This window comes from Festucalex cinctus, chromosome 9, assembly GCF_051991245.1.
Source record: "Festucalex cinctus isolate MCC-2025b chromosome 9, RoL_Fcin_1.0, whole genome shotgun sequence".
Taxonomy (NCBI): domain Eukaryota; kingdom Metazoa; phylum Chordata; class Actinopteri; order Syngnathiformes; family Syngnathidae; genus Festucalex; species Festucalex cinctus.
The window spans coordinates 9,456,412-9,478,715 of NC_135419.1; the positions used below are offsets into that span (position 1 = coordinate 9,456,412).

Below are 22,304 nucleotides of genomic sequence, written 5' to 3' on the forward strand. Positions count from 1 at the left end.
ACAAGCATAGTAATATTGGGACTCAGAGTGGAAACACAAAAAGTATTTTCTCCACCTAACAGAACTTTAATACTGTAGGTCATTCGTAACTTAAAAAGAAAAAAAACAAAAACAACCGTTTTAAAATAAGGGAAAAGATTGATTAATTATTTTTAGGACTACTTTTTACTTTTACGTCATATAATTGTAAATAACAGCAATCGAGTACAATTTGTGGCTACTCTACCCACTTTTGCGTGTGATCTTAACGAGGATAAGTGGTATAAAAATTTGATGGACTTAACATTCAAGAGTCAGAATCATATATTAAGATAAAGCATGAAAAAACATGTGGGATGCAACGTCCCGGGTGGTAATGAAAGGATATCACGGAAGCCACTCTAAATATAAACACTTGCCAAGTGTTGCTACAGTGCTACATTATAATTAGTGCAATACACTTCTGCAGTTAAGGGGAAACAGATTACCAACATATTACCATTTTAAAACAAAATAGAAGAAAAGTTGAAATATTTTCAGATGCTGTAGTTTCAACATAAGCCTCTGCAATTACTTAAATATTAGAGGCTCTAAAACAAATCACATTTTGAGTATGTTGTGTGTAGCATTAAAAGCAATGATGGCAGGGGGGTTCAAGTGCTGTTGGGAATCCACCCAAGCAATTACTTTAAGCATCCCTTTGATGCCAAAGACCAGTTGAGGAAAATGCTACAATTAGCCTCTCGACGCATGAACTAGAACATGTCAAAATGTCAGGCTTAATGGAAAAATCTTACAAAACAAACTGTTATTGGCATCTTATCCCGAATACTGCTTCATCTGACTTTATGTTATTGTGTGATGTGTTTGAAAGCCGGAAAGTGGAAAAATTCACTTACAGCACTTGTGATATAAACAGGATAGCAACCTTCAGACATTTCTGAAAGAATCTAATCACAGACACATGTAGAACCCTCTAAAGCATCTCACATAAAGGTCAAATTTCCAAAGTCAGTCTCGCGGGAGCAAGAGAGCAAAAGCTTTTTCCTTGTCTCACCTTTTTACACCGATGTCCAATAATCACACAAATCTCGACGAGAACAAGAAATGAGGTGAAGATTCCCCTGACAGAAATCTCATGACACGCTAAACAAACAGTGACATAACAGGAAGATAGTTATAGCAAAAAGTAAATTCTTGACATTTCAACACAAACGTCGTGCAAACCACTGTTGGATGTGTGTCTTTAATGTGTATCAGACTGGAAAGGTTTGGTCTTTGCTGTCCTTGATGAAACTGCTATCAGATTGTTGTCAAATCGCGCAAATGGTCACTAGTGAAAGATCAGTGTGAGATACGTGAACTCTTCCATTTGAGGCACGGCTGCCTCTTAAGATAGCTATTTCTTTAAGGTCTTTTTTGATTGGATGATAAATTAGTTGAATCTGTCTCTGTAGATCCCCTTTGATTGACTGTCGACCATCCTAATGTGTTGCCTGCCTTTCGCCGAAGTCCCGCTGAACCTGAACAGGATAAGCAGCATAGAAAATGGATGGACGGACTTGGGTGGACACAGTTTTCGAAATGTTGGTTTCGAATACCAACTCTACATTATATAGCAGTCAACGATTGCTTGCTGTTCCTCCACAGCTGAAAGAAATGAAAAATCTAGTCATAACCCTGCGTCAACCATGCGAAATGACAGTCACGGGTGAAAAAAATAATTTTCAATTCAATTCAACAGATCGATGCTGTGTGGTCGGGAGCTGTCAATCCTTGTACACTTTGTACACTGCACGACAAGACTAGAAATCGTCAACTGAATCAGACTTGAAAAGCCCTTACTGTATTTTCCGCACTATAAGTCACACTTTTTTTTCATAGGTTGGCTGTTCCTGCAACTTAGATTCCGGAGCGACTTCTAAACGAAAAAATATACTGGTGTATATAATTTCACAGACAGCCACAAGAGGAAACTCTAGACTTAAGCACCTATATCTCCTACTCCTTAACAAATATTTAAACAGTCAACGTTAGCTTACAAAGACAACTGAACACAACTGCACCCCAAAAGAAAATCATATTCTACACTAGGGTTCATCAATTCCGGGCCTCGAGGTCCGGAGTCCTTCAGGTTTTATGTGTTTCCGCCTACTATAGCACACCTAAGTCATATAATCAGCATGCCTGATAACGATCCTGATCTTTAATATCAGGTGTGTTGGTAGGCGGAAACATCGAAAACCCACAATACTCTGGACCTCGAGGACCGGAATTGGTGAACCCTGTTCTCCACACGACAAGCTGCAATTAGTAAACCTTCATCGTGTTAGCATGTCTTACACCAATTTAGCCTGTTCTCGATACTTTTATTAATGGTATAACTTGCCTTCCAAGATTACATATTGTCCTGTTTTTGATCAAGTAGTTTTAAAAATAAATTACCCACAAAAAAATGAGACTTGTGCTCCAGTGTGACTTAGCTATGTTTTTTTTCTACCTAATTATGCATTTATGGCGTAGTGCGACTTATACTCCGGAGCGACTTATAGTCCGGAAAATACGGCAATTGGCATGCGTGTCCACAGCTTTACAGTGACCAGACTTCTTCTTTGGTACGCTTCTGCGAGCAAACAAAAAGGAGGATTTAGAAATCATCCAGGATTTTATGACCTGCTCATGCAATCATTGACTGCTTTTACATGTCAATTATAACAGCACCATTGATAGGCCGCACTTTGTATGTGCATGTTAACAGGGTCACCCCTGGAAAATTTGCTCACAAAATTTAAACAAAATTACAATATTATCCCTTTGAAAATATTTGTCAGGGGGTGTGGAAGAGGAACGGCATGCGCCCAATTCTATTCGTCGTCGGGCGGAGGGAGGCGGCCTTCAATAACCAGCGATTACTATTAGTCGATGGGGAGGGGGCCTAGTGGAGGAGGCAAGAAAAGCCAGGCGGCCCGCCAGGCCTATAAAGCGCTGGGGGAAAACCTGAAATTAATTTTTAGTGACATAACCTGATACCTTTCCACAGTCTGTAATTTGCCATATGAGTGATTCTTCATAAGCAAATGCGTTGTTACTTTAGATAATTATTTTTCTTAGGATCTAATATAATTAATTTAACTATGCTGTATGTATAAGTTCCTAGCTTTCCTTTTACTCTTTCACCTGTTAAACCAATAAATAAGTTATTGTTCTCCTTTTTTTTTCTTCTTTGGAGACCTCAGTATTGCATTTATTAATGTTTATAATATATATAATATCATTCAATATTAAATGATTTTGTTCCTAAATTCAGCATACTTGTAATAAAACAGTTTTTGGCATAAAAGCAACTTGTGCACCAGAAATCCATTGAGTGCATCTCTGAGTGATGACCATTCCAACCTGTGAGGTTGAGCACAAACGTTTGCTGTTCACGCCGCTATAGCGGCTGCCAAATTTTTCTTTCAAAGAATCATCGCTCACCAGAGAAACCACAGTTGTGTCAGCAGGTGCCTGTACGATATATTCCATTCAAGCAGTCCTAAGAATTAAAGCACTATTCTGTCAGCTGGAAGAAGTGGCACTCAAGTACTTGCAAGCCAAAGGAAATGGAATATTTCTTCTGTGCATTTTGCATTAAAAGTTGTATCACCCTCCCCTGAGTTGTTTTCAAAGTGCCAGTTACTTTTGTTTTCACATCATTTTGTGTACTTGTGAAGAAATGCACCAACAGCTGTCGCTTGTCAGTTCAGTGTAGAAAAAAGCAGAAGGTTGTGTTCAATGTTTTCTGCAGTGCAATTTAAAGCTAGAGAAAATCTAATTGGAAGTAACTACTTAAATGAAGGCAATTATGCTTACTCTGTGCTCTATATTTGTTTCTTCTAACTTTGCAGGAGTTTTTTTCTGGCTTTGTAAGTAATCATGTATTGCTATGATTAGCCAAGTGGTCTCAGGTTGACCATTTGAAGACATACGTCAACGTGTGGAGGAATAACTAAGAGGTTTTTGTACACAGCAATGTTCCTGTCTTATGATAGTGCATGTCTGTTTTTTTTTTCCCCAGTTGGGAAAAAAACCCAAAAAACTTTACAGCTAATAAAAACATCCACAGATGACTGTTACTAGACAGCTTTAGCACCCAAAACGTAAATCTAATCTTTTCAGAGCCATCACTGTTTGTTGTTCGTGGATGTCAAATATTTTGAAATGATTTATAGGGCTTGTGTTTTCGGAAATATATGTAAATGTAAAACAGCGAATCCCTGCCTATTCACTTATTTGACATTTTCCTTTAGAACCCAACCTTTGCTATTAGCAGAACAACTCACCTATTTGTGTTTTTTTTTTCTTTAACGCTCCTAGATACCATAAGATGCTTTATTTATATAACACAAATACAATATTAATCAGAATACTGAATGTAGAATAAATAGTGTAGGCACATAGAACATATTGCAAAGATTTTTTTTTTTTTTTTTTTTTTTACTTGACTTCTCCTTTAAAACAATTTAAAGGCAACTGATTCTTGTTATGAGACTTTTCCCTCAACTGAAGTGCAAGTAAACATCTCTCTGGTGCCCACTGGAAATACTTGAAAAAATGAAGACATTCGTTGGTTGTTGACATTACATGTTGACGTGCAGGTGAACATTAGTAATAATGAAGCAGACTGACGAGAGTATGCCGATTTGGTAGCCTAAAGGGAAAAACATACTTAAAAAAAAACAAGAAAACAACCAGGCTTTTCTTCAACAAGCACATTTTTGTCTGGAGTAATGAAGCATGGATTTATCTGGGTGAGTTTGCAGCCCGGTGGAATATATGGAGCATATGTGCAGCTACTCAAGTCGGATTTTGGCAGAGGCTACAGGCTATCATTCTTCTGCTGTTTTATTTCCACTGTGGAAAAATCAATTAATCCCGCAACCTCTGAATCTTGAACTAGCCTCCCTCTCTTTGCTGTCAACCCACTCCTACCTGAAAGGAGTGTAATGACCCACTTTCTCCTTGTCCCCCGGCGACTCTGTTGCTCAACGCGTTTGACCACCTCGCCGCGGTCGACTACAGTGAGCAGCTGCTGTTAATTTACAGGAGCGCCGTTCGCCTTTCTTCCCCCGCTCTGAAGCATATATGACTAATCACGGCAGTCATTTCAAACAACTCCAGCTCTCGTGGCAATAAATCACCTTGATACGTGCTACTGTACCGATAATAGAGTCACGCTCATGAGGGAGAATAGAACAGGTAACTTTTGAGAGCTGTTGGGTAGTGCGGCATCGCAACATTAACCCCACGATTGGGACATATTGTTGCTCAGTGTGTACCGGTACTTTACTGTTATGATCCAACCAAAATCAAAGTGAAAACAACAAAGGGATGTATTGTCTTTGTGCAACAGCCAAGGGGAATATGATGCTTCTTCCTTACTCTTAAAAAAACATATTTTCCTTTCTTCTTTTCAAACCATTTTGCTGTTGTATCTTTTTACAAAATCCACAGTGTTCTCCGTAAAGGTGTCATGTAAACATGCTGTAGGGGATAAACACGTTTTAAAAGTAACAAATTGTGCATTTTTGCTCAATTTGAATTGAAACATTTCCCAGGTGTGTTAACATACTTTTCGCAAGATACCCGAAGAATCAACAATTATAGCATTTCTCATCTTTTTCAAGTGTCACTTATATTAGATTGTTTTGAGGTGGTGGTCCTACCAAGGGTTTAGGACAGTTTTTGTTACCATGACAACCAGGCACAACTCAGGAGTGTGCGACAAGGAGATCGGCTGCTACTTGCACGAGCCCACAGTCCATAAAGTCAATTGTATTTTCACTCATGGAGGCAGAACTTCATCACCAAGCCGCCGGATTTACACATTACAATTAGTCCAGTGCTTTGCAATTATTTTCTCAACTTTTAGCAAGAATAACTAACTTTAACACTGTTCTCAAGTCTGTAACACAATACATGTTAAGTAGCATCACTTTGCGCTGAAACATAAAAAATAAACAAATAAACAGCTAAATATAAGCGTGCCACTGCCACCTAATGCAGTGGATGTGCAGCTTCATTTATTGTGGTAGAGCATAAATAAATAAATAAAAAGCATAATGCCCCTTCCCTGAAATCCAAATAGTACACAATCTACTAATGTATATAAACAATTTAGAAGTTGAATTTTCCATAATCGAGTCATCAATAAGTTTTGTCCTTTAGCTTCCGTTTGTGTTTAAATGCTTGTAAAACATCCATTAGTTGAGTGAGTGGCGCAGGTATGCTATATTTAACGGCTTTATGGATTATAGGATTATACTTAAATGGCACTCTTGAGTCAGCTTCAGACCATTTGGGCTTTCTTTGCCTTGCCACAGGGCATTTTAACAAGGCCCATGAAGTGTGCTGGTCTCTTGCAACTACTTCTAACACTAAAATTTCCCTTTCATGTGGATATTAATCCTTAGAAATTAGTTTGGTCAAAACCAAATCCTTAAACGGTAAGCTACTGCAGCATTTCTTTCGCCCCCAATACATTTTGAATCCATATTATATAACTTCCATTTCAAGTCAACATTGGATAAATGCTGTCCACAACTGTCAACTACCATAGAAAATTACAGTGGGATCTCTGATTTGTTGTCGTATTCCGTATCAATATTGAAAATAAACAGTCCTGTATATAAAGATTGAATCAAGTCAAGCAATCAAGCAACAACCCATTCTTGGCGTTGACTCTGATCCACCAAATTCTCCTCCCTCTTTCCTTTCAGTTTCTTGTTTGTTTCATGTTGTGTTTAATGCCTTTCCCAGCCAAGTAAGCACGGCGCCCAGCTGAAGACCAATCTGCTCTTTGTCAGCCGTGTTGAATGAAGCTAATTATTGTCACCGTAAAGATGGGGATTTGAATGCCACTCAAAACTGTAATGAAAGTGCAGCATCTCGAGTGTCGGAGGCATTCAGAGGCAGCTACCCCTACAAGCTTTTGGTGCTGGGTCACAAGAAAAGTGACCTCCATTATAAATACATCTCCTTGTCGCTCTCCAGGTTTTTGTCAGGTTCCTCCAAATAAATATAACAAGATCCAGGAGCCAAATGGCATTTAAAAAAAAACAGCATGTGAGTACGGCAAGGCTGCAATTTATTTAGACACAAGGCCATAATTTGTCCGCATAAAAGGCATTTATTGCAATCAGCATAGCCTGACGGTAATTGAACTTCCTGCTGTTCATAAAGGTGGGGGGGGACTTCATAGGTTGCTTGCACTTGTATTTGATGCTGGATAGCGTCAGTATTGTTGGTGAGTCTATATTTTTAAGACCAGGTTCAAATTCAAGGCTCGTGGGCCAGATCTGGCACACTAAATCATTTTGCGTGGCCCACTAAACAAAGTTAGTCTATTTCATGATAGCTGCTAAAAAGAATTGGTCTTTTTGTTTTATTTGAGCAGGAAATCTGTATTAACAAAATTGCACCAACAATACACACACTTTTTAGACTCCAAGAAAAGAAAGAAAACAAGTTTATTCGAGCGTACACACTCGCAACATGCATGAGCTTGACACAGAGGCTGCAGTTACACTTTAAGTCAGAGGTGGCAGTCGTGAGTAAAAAAAAACAGTGACAAACTCCACAAAGCACCATTAATATACTCAGGGAATAATGGTTTTATGGTTGATAAACTCTGACCCTCAATTTCAATTATATCCTGCAGTGAAAGATGTTGACTGAATTGGATTCAAATATAGAGACATCCAGTCTATTAAAACTCAGGCTACATTGAAGATGACAGATGTAATCTCCTCGACAAATAAAAACACGACAGTGGGCGAGTTGATCAAAGTTGGAAGTGCCACAACGGGAGCATGGCCGCCTTCATTTATGATGATGGCGCAGAAATTCCAGAACAGCAAGTCCAGTCCCCACTGCTTCATCAGCTCTAATCACTTATGCCTGAGACAAGGTAGATAACTCGTAAAAGCATTGCGAGCACATCCATTGGCCCATAATTGTTCAAACATGGTGTATCTGCCTTGAAGACACAATAAAAGGGGGAGTGATGGTCGGATGCAGAGATACTGGAGCACTTATGAAAAGCTTGTTGTTTCCATTGCCCCTGAGTGGGCTGCAAGTCAGCACAGCTGCCTTTTTTATTTCAATAATGCTTGGAATTTGCTTTGGGGAACATTTTACATTGTGCCTCTCATGATCGGGGCCTGGGATTTTACAGATTAAGAATGTATCGGCCTACTCTTAATTACAAAAACACAGCAAATTGTCTTGATATAGTCAAGGCGTGGGCAACCTTTTCTGTCAAAAGAGACATTTTAGCCCAAATAAATAGCAAAGAATCTGTCTGGAGCTCCAATTCATTTTTTCCGATTGTGATGAAGGAAGCAGTATGTAAGAGTTAGTCTAATGTACTGAGGGCCCAAGGCAGTACTAATTTGAGCTGCACCATAACTTAATGCATAAATACATTTTCTTCTACCTTTAATATTCCGTTTTTGGATTCTAGATTTTATGGAGGTATGTTAATTTTCATCCTCTTTGTTTTTTGCACATTTTTTTTCCTGCCTTTTTAACTGTCAATTTTCTGACATTTTTTTTTGGCAATTTTGTGGACATTTTATGGTAATTTTCATGAGTCCTCCTTGTTTTTTGAACATTTTCTTTCCTGCCTTTACATACATCAAATTGTGCTGACTTTTTTGGGCAATATTATGGACATTTTATAGTAATTTTTGGTGGTTGTTCCTTATTTTTTCTACTTATTTTTTATATTTTACAGTTACTTTTTAAACATTTTCTTTTCTGCCTATTAAAAATTAATTTTCTGACAGTTGGGCAATTTCATGGACATTTTATGGTAATTTTCTGCTTTTCCTCTGTTTTTGGACATTTTTAGGTAATTTTAAAAACTTTTTCATCTGCCTTTGTCTCGTTTTTTAATATTTAACTATTCATTTTTTTTTATCTCCATCATTAATTAATTTAAATAATATATCTAAAAATAAAGATAAATATGTAGTCAAAATAATTTTTTACCAAGTTCCACAGGGAGCCACAAGAGAGGTACTAAAGACCCACATGTGGCTCCAGAGCCGCAGGTTGCAGACCACTGATATTAGTCCATCATGGCCACTGCTGAAACAAAACATTCAAATTCCAAATGCATCTGAGAAGCCTGTATATTTGTCGCTTTGGATTACTTTACATTTAGCGCGCCTCATTGACTGCAATCGTCAAGCCTTTTTCTTTAATGACTATTTAAGTTCAAGTGTGGGAACCTAAGAACACTTACTGGCAATTTGCTAAATGCTTGATGCACACTAGAGGAAATTTAAATTGCAACTTTTAAAGACATGGGGTACTCAAGACATTACTACAAATTCAGTCTTTTAATCCGGAGAATGCACACGCTTGACGATTTGGCCAAGGCAGAGGACGACACTCGGCAATATTGAACAAGTGATTTCATGGACCAGAGAAGGCGCACAAACGTGTGATTAAATGTTGCTCGGTGTAGTTGCTTGTTCAAGCTAACACATGCCGCGATGCTGCTGTTATCACACACGCAATGGCCTCTTCACATGTTCTGCATGATGGTGTTTCTTTTACGCTACTGAGATTTTGATTTGAACTCTGATTCAGTCTGTGGCATTAAGTTAAATTCGGTAAAGGCTTCACAGTACAGCAGGTCGGACTTGCCTCCAATTGGGACACCCTCTCATTCGTGCTTGCCGGGTGAGGTGAACTGGAGCTGGTGTATAAATGTTTTCTTTTTTTTTCCCATCGTCACATAAAACTGAGCATGATACTCATATAAAGGCCAAAACTATCAAAGTTGAGTGACATCCTGAAATTGAAGCTCTTCTCGGTATTGTTACCGGTTACATTAATTTAATGTATTTAATCTGATGCAACTTATTCTCATCAACACAACACTAAATGTTTAAAAAATGTATACAGGAACAAAATAAAAGTTTTTTAAGTAATTTATTTTTATAATTGCAATTTTACAGGAAGAGCAACGGGATCATCTTACGCAAGTGTTTGCCAAACTTAAATTTAGAAAAAAAACAAAAACAACTCCCGACACATCACTGAATACTATTCTGATAATGAAATAATCATGATCTAGATAAATTCACTCACTTATTCTGTTGTATGAATAATCGGGTTGTGCATCTCTTCACACAAGACGATTCGTTACGGTTTTCAATATGTGGGATGCGAAATAATTCAAGGATGGTTCAATTCAAGAGTGGAACGATTTCTTTCGACTCAGTGGGATTCTGGATTTGATTCGAGTTCGAGAGGTGAACGATCCAATGACATTTTTTGTTGTCATAGATGGATGTAAATATGCCATTTCCTCCTAAGACATATCTCAATATCATTCGATATACAGCTTGATATATTTCAACCAGTTCAAACCGGTTCTTGTTACATCCCTAATGAATAGCAATAGTTTGATTGACTTGTTCATGGTAGCTTGTAGTAGAAACACATTTAATTGTTATGCCACTCAGTCACTACAGGTTATTAGTAGGGCTGGGGAAAAAAGTTGTCTCGCTTGGTTAACTTGGCCACCAAATGTATGCCTCAAAACTATATTTAAATAACCAATGCTCTGGTCACTTCTGTGTTTCTGCACTGACATTTTTTTTGCAGTGGTTGGGAATGACTGAGCTAACATTAGTGTGTGCGTTTATTTTGTAGCTTTGCATCATCAAATGATACAGCGATGACGATCTGCTCGACCTATGAGCGATCAGCAGTTTTTTGTTTGTTTTTTACATAACCGACTCAGCATGCTTGGAAACCACCTTATGGTACCTGCTTTTGCCAATGAGAAAGCATAGAAGTGCTTCACGAGATGTATAGAAGCCACTACGTGGTCGAACAGCTAAATTACAGCCGCTAGATTCAATTTGCTGAAGTACAGTTTATTCCAGGAGGTTACAGAAGATAAGAGGATCACAAAGGGGAAAGATTGTTGAATACACCCTGGGGAAAGGTCAGGCATGACTGTAGTGTTGCAAAGACACGGTCAGGATACTTGTCTCAATGACCACCAAGTCCAGACCAAGAGTTACAATTACCCAACAAATAGACTATTCTCTTTTAACCTACCAGAATTAATGTTCAATAGCAACCGCTGATTAAACTGATGATAATTTAGACATATAAACGCGGAAAGTCATCGAGTCTACGAAAGTTTCAATTCCTAATCCTGCGCGACAGTGGGTGGTTGATATTAATGACTACTTTATTACAGTGTTGTTGTTAATTAAACCTTGCAACATTTCACCTAGGCTATTGTTTGTTCCTGTCAGGCAGCTAATGAGCCCCAAATTATCTCAGCGAGAGACAAAAGCCCAGAGGATGCTCCATGCTCAGAGGAGTCAGAGATCCCCGGTGCAACTGAGGAGGAGTACTGTGCGCGGCGTCTCCCTTCACAACAACAACAACAAAAAAACAAAAAAACCCAGCCATCTTAATTGTCTAGCATTCAACAGAATGTACAACAGAAGAGTTATTTTGGTTTTATTTGAATGCTGCAGTAGCTCATCTTTGGCCATTTGAGGGCAGTGAGAACATTAGCATTGAAATATCAGCATTGGAGATCATGTGCAGCAATAAAGAGAAGCTTATTTACACACAAACATTAGGATTCATATCTATCGCCATTTGGTGAGGTGAAGTCCAGTATTCATTACTTTTTAAGGACACATTGGGAATCATCAAGTTTATGCTGCGCTCAATGTGTCTAATCTAAATCTACATAAATCTGTAGGGATGGTCCTTGAATTTCTCATTTTCATCTCATTTTCACACTTTTCGCTTATTGTAAAAGTGTAAGTGATAGGATTTTTCTCTCTCTCTTTAAGCATCGTAAACATCCAATCCTCTGGAGTGGGACAAAGGCGTGCTTAGAATAGATTCTGTATCTGCTTTGATAACACGTTGGATGTTATGGTGTTCCACACTTACCTTGAAAAAGTAGCTTAGTTACTTTACTGATTACTTAGTAACTTAGTTTCTTTCTACAAGTAATTTAGTTTCTTGTAATCTAAGTTACTTTAAGCAGACACCGACCACCCTGCTTAGCAATAAAATCACATTAATATTGTAACGGCAAAACTCAACATTTATAATATATACTCACTGTTTATAAATATATTGATTAAAGGGGGTACTTGACTCACTGAGCCATTTTCAGCAGTAAAAAGTTAATATTTGGTCCAGAATTAATTTGATAACTTCATTATTTTTCACGTACAATTAATACCTTTAAAAAAAAACTTTTTTTTCCCCCCACTTGCTGTCCACTGAATATGACATCACCTGTGCTGAGAAAGTAGGTAAAGACCAATCATGGCTCAGTTTGCTGACAAAACCCAGGAAACAGGTGAGCCATGATTGGCCGTTTCAACTTTACGACTGCCGTGCCTTGTCCGTAGTACCTTTTTTTCCGTTAATTTCCCACTGTAATCGTTCCATTTTAAAGTTATTTAAAGTTGTGTTATTGTTACCTCCCGCAGCAGGCATCCATCGAGCAGGTCGATTCGCCATCAGGTGCGTCACATTTCTGTGTTTATGTTTACATTAGCTCCGCTTTGCCGTCCGCCAGCAATGATTGTCTGTGCGGAAGCATGAAATATTTGTTCCGGCATCTTCCGGGTGGCATAAATATATTTTTTAAAATTACTGTACAAATGATTTTGGTGTAAATATCGACCTTAACGGTGTTACATCGCCAGCGTAGGAACAGAACTCGTTCGTAACTCGAGGACTCCCTGTAGTTTCTTTGGTTCCAAGATCATTTCTTAAAACAAAAGTATGATTTACTTTTCTTTCAGCCTGGTAGGTTAAGAAGTAATATTTATACATGTCATTAAAATTCTTGTCTTTGGAGCTGCAACAATTTTTCTCACATTAACAGGCTAATGAGCTGCGGTTATTTTTCATGAGGTGTCAGATTGAGTACCAGACAGAGACCTGCGGTGATGATTTAGATGCCGCTTCTCTCCTTGCATATTGAGTGAGGTGACTAATTGGCCTATTTTCGGGATAGAGATTTAATCATCCATTAGGACTCAGAGCAACGTGGAAAAAAAATGCCTGCATTGCTGCATTACATTCCCTGAGAAGTAGATGTTCAATGGTGCATTTCCAGTGTGCAGCCTGTTCTGGAATGTGCTGGCGTTGTGTCCGCAGAGGCGAGCGCCGCTGACTTACCGGGCGAGTGAAAGTGAATGTGAAAGCTCAATCACATTGTAAATTGTACAACAGAGCGGTGGAGTCTTGCTCAGCCGTGGAAGTGCTACGATGAGGAGGAGGAGGAGGAGAGAGAAAAACAGAGCTTTTGTGTGTGTTTATCTACCGCGCTGCACATCCAACACGCCGTACGTACGACATGCTACAATCTGAGCTGCCGGCAAAATGAAGGGCTGCTAATTAAGATGCATAATCTTTAAGACGTAAATGACTCTTTCAGGAAGGGCGGGGGGTAGGAGGGAAGACACACATCACAGCTGTGTGGCACAATAAATACCTGACGGTGGGCTTTGCAGTTCTGTCACGCTCTGCTGTTGCAGCCACCGACAATCAAGCATTCCCACCTCAGGCACTCCACTGGCAACAATTTAAAACAAACTGGCTTTTGTTTTTCCCTGCTTGCTCTCTCCCCAAGTCATCCTGACTTCCTGGCGTAAAAGGCTAAATGCATCATCAATAGGGGTGTGAATTGCCTAGTACCTGACGATTCGATTCGTATCACGATTCACAGGTCACGATTCGATTCGATACCGATTAATCCCGATACGAATGGTCACGATTCGATACCGATTAATCCCGATACGAATTTATAAGTCGATTGTTGCGAATTTTTTCCATTCAAATTTAGAAAATACTATCAGTAAGCTTGTAGAGTGTAAGATTTATATGAAAATGTATTATTTATTTATCTTAAATTTCAGTCTTATAGAGGTTGTAATCTGTTTCATGTTTGAACAGCATTAAAATAAAAATATTAAGGCTTAATGTGCCGTTCATATAACATTCTTCCATGCTCAAGGTGTGAACCCTAAAAAAAAAAAAAAAAAAAAAAAAAAAAAAAAAAAAAAAAATTATGCCGATTATTGAATCGATTCGAGAATCGCGCGATGTAGTATCGCGATATATCGCCGAATCGATTTTTTTTTTAACACCCCTAATCATCAAGGAAGATCAAGGGAAGGAAGTGTGGTGTTCAGGGTGAAATATTGGTGGACTTGCTAATGGACAACTGTGCTTCATGTGTTAAATCGGACTAGGTAGCAGCCAGAAGAGTACTCTTACACCCTGGACTGACAGCGACTTAGTCACATGGACAAAATGTCAATACTCTGCCAATTTACATCATTATATTTCAAGTATAATATCAATACGTGAGCATCATAAATATTGTGGCTGTCCGTCACTCATGTACGTGCAGTGCTGCACTTTTGGAATGTCATGTGAATCTCACGGTTCTCCATATACTGTCAACAATTCTAATCTTGATGAACAATGAAAAAAGGTTTTACTGTATATTATTAAGTTGTGTTTTTACCAAATGGCTGGCCCGCAACTTGTCGCTTCATTTTGCTTCGACTAAAGCCTGGAAGAAAGCTCGCTCGCACACCACGTCAGGATAATGGAGACGTCTGATAACATTGGGGGGATAATTTAGGAGGAGGGGGGGTATTATGTGGAGTTAGATTTTTATGCTGATTAAAACTAAAATTGACACGCTGATTACAAGATTGCAGTCAAGTTTTTTTTCCTCTACAGCTAACCCTCCTGATCAGGTAATGCTGTATGTAGTAAGAAGGGCTGATTACATGATTGGACAGCTGCTACATGGCAACTTGTTTGATCAGAAATTATTAAGACAACGCGGTGAAAGGTAATCGATTATATATATATATATATATATATATATATATATATATATATATATATATATATATGCCAATAGAAAGCTAGCATAGTAGAATCAAGAGGATTAGGCTTTTCTCTTTACCTTGTAACCGTGGGTATAACATTTTAAGTTCTATTTCATACTGTACTCTTTTATTTTTATTTTGTTTTAGTTTGTAACTATTTTATCTCAGTGTTTTATTTACCTACATACACGTCTATTTCATACTTTTTAAGAAAACTGGGATGCTGAAAAACTGGATAGAGAAAAACAGATAATATTTGGATTCTGCAACCCCAAAAAAAAAGGTTGAAAACAGCTGTCAGACCTAACTCAACAAAAAATGTGTTCCCTAGTACAGTCAAGCTCAAAGTAGGCCAGATTATTACATTATTATAGTGTGTGCTGGACTGTGAGTTGCAACACTATTTATCTATTTAATAAGATGAGTACAAACTACCTTGGATAATAAATGTAATGGTCTCATTGACGATTTACAATAAAGATGTACATTATATGTCTTTGCCATTAGAAGTAAAATTAAGTGGAATTTAATGTAAAAATATCAAGGTAATACATTGAAAACGCAATCATGTCATTTAGAATCTATTTTATAACTTAAGAGTAACCGAAAATGCAAACTTGTGGTTTTCCTGGCAGTTCCTCTTTGAACATTTTTATACACAAACAGCATGCAATATTGAAGAAAAAGGATTGTTTACCAATTTAGGATTTAGGTTCGGTTGAAGAAACTGAAGTATCCTGAGAGAATACGTCAATTCCACAGGACCCCTCATGAATGCGAATGAATTCCTTCACAGTGGGTCAATAAACAACAGACACGGACAGAATCACTTTAAATAACGTCCCTCAGCACAGGTTACATGTTGACATCCGGACACTAAGGGGGAAAGGGATGCAGTTTACAAACAATAAATAAACAAAACAGGTCGGGAATGTCCAAGTCAGGAGAGACCATATACCTGTATGCTCATTGCACCAGGTGATCCCGACAGTGAGGCCATCAGAGACAAACTAGCAGCTACCTTGGGACAGGATGAGTAATGGAATTCTCATTTGAATAATGGTGCGGTTGCCTCACATTCGTTTATTTTTTATTTTTTGGGTCATACAACCCAGCAGCACCTGTGAGCCATTCAAGGTTCATCTACAGGGCCGCAATTACTACCCGCCTGGCTGTCCGTCTGCAGATAATCCCCTTCAAAGTGGTTCATGAATTAAAAATAGCACAGGATTTATCACATCTGATATGAAAATGTTGATTTGTGATGCTTGGCCTCACACATTACGTGCTTTAACAAAATTATTATTTATAATATATATATTATTTTTTACACCACCTGAACTGAAAACGATAAGCGCCTATTCAGCACCATGAAGTACTTTAATGTGGACTATTTTAATATAAGTGAGTTTATAGCGTTTGACCATTTTGAGCAGGATGGATGATTTTAAAAGTGAATTCACCTTTTTGCAACCTATTTTGAGGCGGTCGCTTGGCTTCTAGTCATCAGAAATAAATAAAGCATAAGTCAGCTCATCCATTCCTTTTTTTTTTTTTTTTTTTTTTTTTTTTTTATTGTCCTCATTACGGTTGCAGGTGTGCTGGAGAAAAATTCACAGCAGACATTGGGAGAGAGGCAGGGTACACCCTGGACCGGTTCCCACCCAACCACATGGCACAACGGCGCGTGCTCACAGTCACACTTATTTAGGGTCTTCGTTGAATGATGTTTTGGAATGTTTTTACTTTTTACTCAATATGTACACTTTAAAAAAACTAAAAGAAAATTATCAAATAACAATAATATGATACATTTCAGTTCAACAGCTTCTACATACAAGAGTTTTACCATGACAGAATTGACCAATGGCACCCATGTAGAGCTGTCAAAATTAATGGATTAATCAACAATTGATTTTCAAATTAATCAACAACTATTTTAATAATCAAATAATCCTTTGGAGACATTTTTTAAATGAAAATTGTTGAAATCCTTTCAGCATATCAACAATAATTGTTCACTGATTTCTGTAGTTATTGATTAAAGAAGGCCATCTTCAGTATTTAATCAAAATAATACATATGAATATGAAGTATGAAATAAACACCAATCACTGGTTAATAAACAGTAATCAGGTGAAAAATGCTTTTGTAAAACATTTTAATGCAAAATTAAAATGAATCCAACTAGTCGATTAATTGATTGAATAATAGATAGATTAATCAATTCCAAAACTATTCGATGGTGACAGCACTACATCCGTGGCATTAACCTTGCATTGGCTCATGGACTAATTTGATTTTCCATTCATCCAGATAGATTTTTGAGGACAAAATTTCTCACTCAATTCTCATTTTTCCCAGTCTCCATATTCAAAGGGTGCTGATGTAAACCAGTAATAAGAGAGGACGAATTTCCAAGGAGGCGAAATCCCCCAGTGAGACTTGCGGCCCAGAACAATAATGAGCACATAGCAAACAGAAAATTCGCCGTAAGCCAAAAGAGGATGCACACAACGCACACTGACGCAACAGAGAATGCACAAGCCCGACATGCGTACACAGCAACGCACACCGGCGCGGCACAGGGAAGATGGCGGAATCTTCCCAACGCTTGTGTAACAACATATGTTTGCAGGTAATTAAAAAAAGATCCCAGGTGGCTGTCCTGTCATATTGAGATACAACGCACCGAGCAAATTACCAGCTTGGGTTTCGACATACAATGCTGAGGGTACATAAACGAGTCATCTTGGTGAGCAACTGCAAATGTGATCTGGAGCTTCCGTGTGGCAAATTATATTACGCAATATTCACCATTATTTATCAATTTATTGATTTATGTTGATTTTGATTGATTGAATGAGTGTAAGTCTTGAACTAATTAAGTCATAATTGCACAGAAAAAGTGTATTTCAGAACTGACTAGCCTCAACAGACTAGTGCGCAAATCGAAATAGAATGTGAACTGGGATTAGTCCAAACTAAAATCCGAAAGAAGTCGCACATTGGAGACTCTAATTGGTCCATATAGTATCTTACAAAAGTGCAGTTTCTGCAAATATTTAACTATACCTTTTCATGTGAAGAAGTGACATTTTGACACAATGAAAAGTAGACGCTGTATTAGTGTAAATTTATTTTCCCATCAAAATAGCTCCAAATACAGCAATTGATAAAAGCCTGGCAACTAAAGTGAGTACACCCCTAAGTGAAAATTAGGGATAGACCGATTATCGGCCGGGCCGATTATCGGTGCCGATATTTGGCATGTTGACAGTAGCTGCGCTACCTTGCAAAATACAAGATTTAACTATTTTCCAACTCCCTTTCAAAAAGTCAACCAAATACAGAAACAACACAATAAGTCTTCATGTCACTTGGCAATAAAATTCTGTTCCTGGCTGCAACACAATAATTCTGTCCATATCATGGACTTTTTGGACCTTTTGTATTACTGGCAAGTTCTGTGCGTTTGTGTTATGCTGTTATCGACTTTCACTCTGCTTTTGACTGTCTGGCCCATTTAAATGTGAGGCTGATGTCTAGTTTACACTTGCTTGTACGTGTGCTTACAGTACCTAGAGATCTATCCACTTGCAATCACTGGGTCATTCAGTCTGCAAAGATGTTCTCGCCACATTTGTGTGTATATGTAAATAGTAACTGGACTGAGTTTATATAGTGATTTCTACACCATATGGTGCTCAATGCACTGCACAATGTGTATCATCATCATCATCATCATCATCATCATAATCTAAAGCTCTTGTGGACTACTTTTGAGCTGTAAGATGGTTTTCATTTCATCCTTTGCTTGGCTAGTTGAAGGATATTCTGGTTTGTATTTTTCCAACAAAAAAGGACATTTGGCCCTCGGTTGGACATACTTAAAGCTACCGTGTGGCTCGTTGTAAGGAAATGTTTGCTGAGAGTGACCTGACAACTCTCTGAACCGATTTATGCTCTCTTTTGTCTCATGCAAAAGCACACACATTTCATTCTGATCACACAGTCAAAAGAAATGAACACATAATTAACATACAAATATTACAGGTACTGTACATGGCCTATTGTTAGTACATGATTTGTGGTTTTGAGCACTTATGCAAATAGACTAGCTGCATAGTCAGGAATCCTTCAGGGATTTAGGGCGACGGATGGAAACTCAATTTTGTATGAACCAGAACTTTTCTTTGGAACACTAAATTGATTTATGTCTCTATAAAAGCAGATTCAACACAACAAAAATGTCACATGGAAAATACAAAAGAAAAAGAAAGAAAAAAGCACACACCATATTCCATTTGAATCAATGAAAATGGTGGGATCAGACTTGACTACAATTTCAGTTAAAAAGCATGGATGTTCAGGGAACATAATAGAGATTTGCTAGTATGTTTGTCGAAAACTTCCAAACAATATTGTCAACTAGTTTAGGTATGCTTGATTCTGCCAGGATACCCTCCATTGTGCATACGGACTTTACATATCCTGTTAGGAGACTTGTGTTCCAAGCTTTTGCTCCTATTTCAAATGAGGATACCAGTACAAATTTCAGTTTGCCCCATGAAGCATTCTCGGTTTGCTTGTTTGATGCGCTTCAACCTTCTGCTAAGAGTTCACACATGATCAAACAAACCGCATGATTGCAGTAAGTTTTCGTTTGTACACCAATTCCATCAAGTGTGAACACACCACAAGTTAGCTTGATTCCAGAGTGACCCTTGGAAGTTCAAATCTTTTGAAACGTATCGTCTAGTGTCTGAGGAATTTAAGTGACATCAACTCAATACACAAATTCAGTGACAAATGTTAGCCGTTCAATGCTAGCCCGTCTTGTTGTTCTGGTCTGTTCAGATGCCGTTCGGTTGTATTGATTTCATGTTTAAGTTGAACAGACCGGAAACGCACCAGAATTTGCCCCTCAAAGCAGCTATTTGTTTCGTTGCATCGTCTTAAGGGACCAGTGGAAAAGAACTTTGAAACCCCCATGGTGTATTTACAGTATATCTGAGGACATAAGCAGTGAACTCCTGAGTTTACATCCCCCAAAGTCACTATGGCCATACTGAATGTTAGCCATTAGCTGTCAAGTCGATGCTAGTCTGTTTTTTTAGCACCTCCCCCTTTGCTCAATAAACAAGGTGCTGCCTACCGCAGTCTTGCACCAGAACTGATCCATCTGGCAGAATGTTTCTGTCCATCCATCTGTCTGGTTGTAAATCCACCGCTTCGCCTTTGGAATGGCCTCCGTGGTGGTTTGCGGCGGGATTGTGCTTTCACTGAATGTGAGAAGCACCTGTCCATCAGTTGGAACAGACTGGTGCTTCTCCTTAAATTGGCTCCATGTCGCTCGATTGATGAGGAGGCCAGAGAATGATCCCTTCCCCCTAGATCCCATTAAAGCAAAACCTGGGGTTCTCTGCCATCAACACATTTGGTGCCTTGTGAGAATGATCACAGCTTATTAAAGTGGAAATAATGACTGCTCTACCTGCAGCATGAAAAATGGAACAAGGACAAAAGAAATTGCTCAAAGGTGATTCATATGTTGAAAGCAGAGAACGTGGACAACACTGTCGACACTGGAAGTGAAAAATGAACCTGATTTCATTTGAGCTTCGAGGTGACTTTTGCATCTTTTTTAATTAAAAAAGGAAAAAAAAAAGAAAAAAAAGTCTCTTTGAAGTAATGATACTGTAACAGAGAAGGACATTATATGTGGACCTCCTCAATAATGGCATTTTGAATACATTTTAACTTATGAGCTACCCCTTAACCATCGTTTAGTTTAAATTATTTCCCCTCCAAGTGTGCTTACAATGTATCACACATTTTTGGATGTCAGATTATTGATTTGTTTTCCTTTCGTTTGGGTAAATAAGCTTTTTGTGGCGCCTTGGGAATATTGTGGGGAAAGCAGCCGAGTGAAAATGCTCTCCATCAAGTGTGATTGGATTGGATTTTAGAAGATAAATTGCCAGGACAAGAGTTTATCCCGAGTACATTGCCAAGGGGTCCGCGTCTTGCTGCAGGCGCTCTGGTCAGCTTGTTCCATTAGAAGAAAACGTTGACAGTGTGATCAAAAAGTAGATAAATGCAACAGGCTGAAATTTTCACCAGTGAAACCTCCACAAGATTGCATGAATACAGCGTGCACAGTACTTATGTAGTTTTGCTTTGATGCAACCTGTGTGATTTTGCTGTAATGGAAACAGGGTTTTTTCATCTTACTTTCATCTCAACAACATTTACCAAATGCAGTGACAATGACATTGCTTTCACGCATGCACTATGAACAGACTTAAGACTCAGCCAAAGTACAAAACGAATTTCCAAATAGACACCTTCACATCTTCATACAATGTGTGATTCCGTTTTGCATTCAAAGATTGATGACGTGATGTAAAATGCATCTTACTTTTCCCAAAGTGGGGCTCCACAGATAAGCCAAGCTGAAAATGCAGAGGCCCAAAAGGAGGAAGACAAATGCCAGAATCAGGGCCAGGCGTTGGTAGATGCGATACTTGGTGCTCTTCTCTTTAGCCCCTTCAATCTGAAATTGGTGAGATTGACATGAGTAGTGCTTTTTTTGTTTGCTAGTTAGGTTCACACTTTTTTTTTTTTTTTTTTTTTTTTAAGTTTAAAGGAGGTTAAAAAAATACTACAAAGGCAAAAATTATCAACTTTAGGTCAAAATCACAAGATAACATGGTAGAAGAAAAAACAATTGAGGTCAGCTATTAAAATGACATACAAAAAAGAAATTTGAGTTTGGCCTATTTTGGTTTGTCTTCAGTTGGTTGCCCACTATTTATGTGTGAATTCGATAAATATACCATTTAAAATCTGTATGCCATTAAGCTGAATAAGGAGCAGTATTGGGCCTTTTGAAGACAAGCTGATGGAAAAGTTTCATAAGGCCATAGAAAACAACTTCTGGGTAGCTTCGAGGAGAGTTATGTCAGCTATCCAGCATCTCAGGAGGGGTCAAAGTGCACCATAAACACTGTGTATAGTACAGCTGTCAAAATTAATCGATTAACCGACAAGTAATTGATTATCAAATTAGATCGACAACTATTTTAATAAACGAGTAATCGTTTGGAGCCATTTTGTTTTATTTAAAATTGTTCAAATCCTCTGATTTCAGCATATCAACAGTAATTGTTTGCTGATTTCTGTAGTCCTTCTGTGTTTAATCAAAATAAGACATTTGCAAACATCTGTTTTTACTTTGAAAAAGAATGACCGTACCGGTAACCTAGTACAACATCAATCTCCCCCTTTTTTAATCACTATATGAATACGAAGTACAAAATAAACACCAATCACTGGTTAATAAACAGTAATTGTTAC

General features: G+C 38.1%; 1 protein-coding gene across 3 annotated transcripts in view; it reads right to left on the reverse strand.

The window, feature by feature from the left end:
• Window positions 1–22,304, reverse strand: part of tnmd (tenomodulin) — a 61,011-nt gene that overhangs the window by 34,126 nt on the left and 4,581 nt on the right. For all 3 annotated transcript variants that reach the window (XM_077531172.1, XM_077531173.1, XM_077531174.1), the window contains exon 2: window positions 21,367–21,501. In XM_077531172.1, the coding sequence (XP_077387298.1) occupies window positions 21,367–21,501 (135 nt within the window). The remainder of the gene's footprint in view (window positions 1–21,366; window positions 21,502–22,304) is intronic.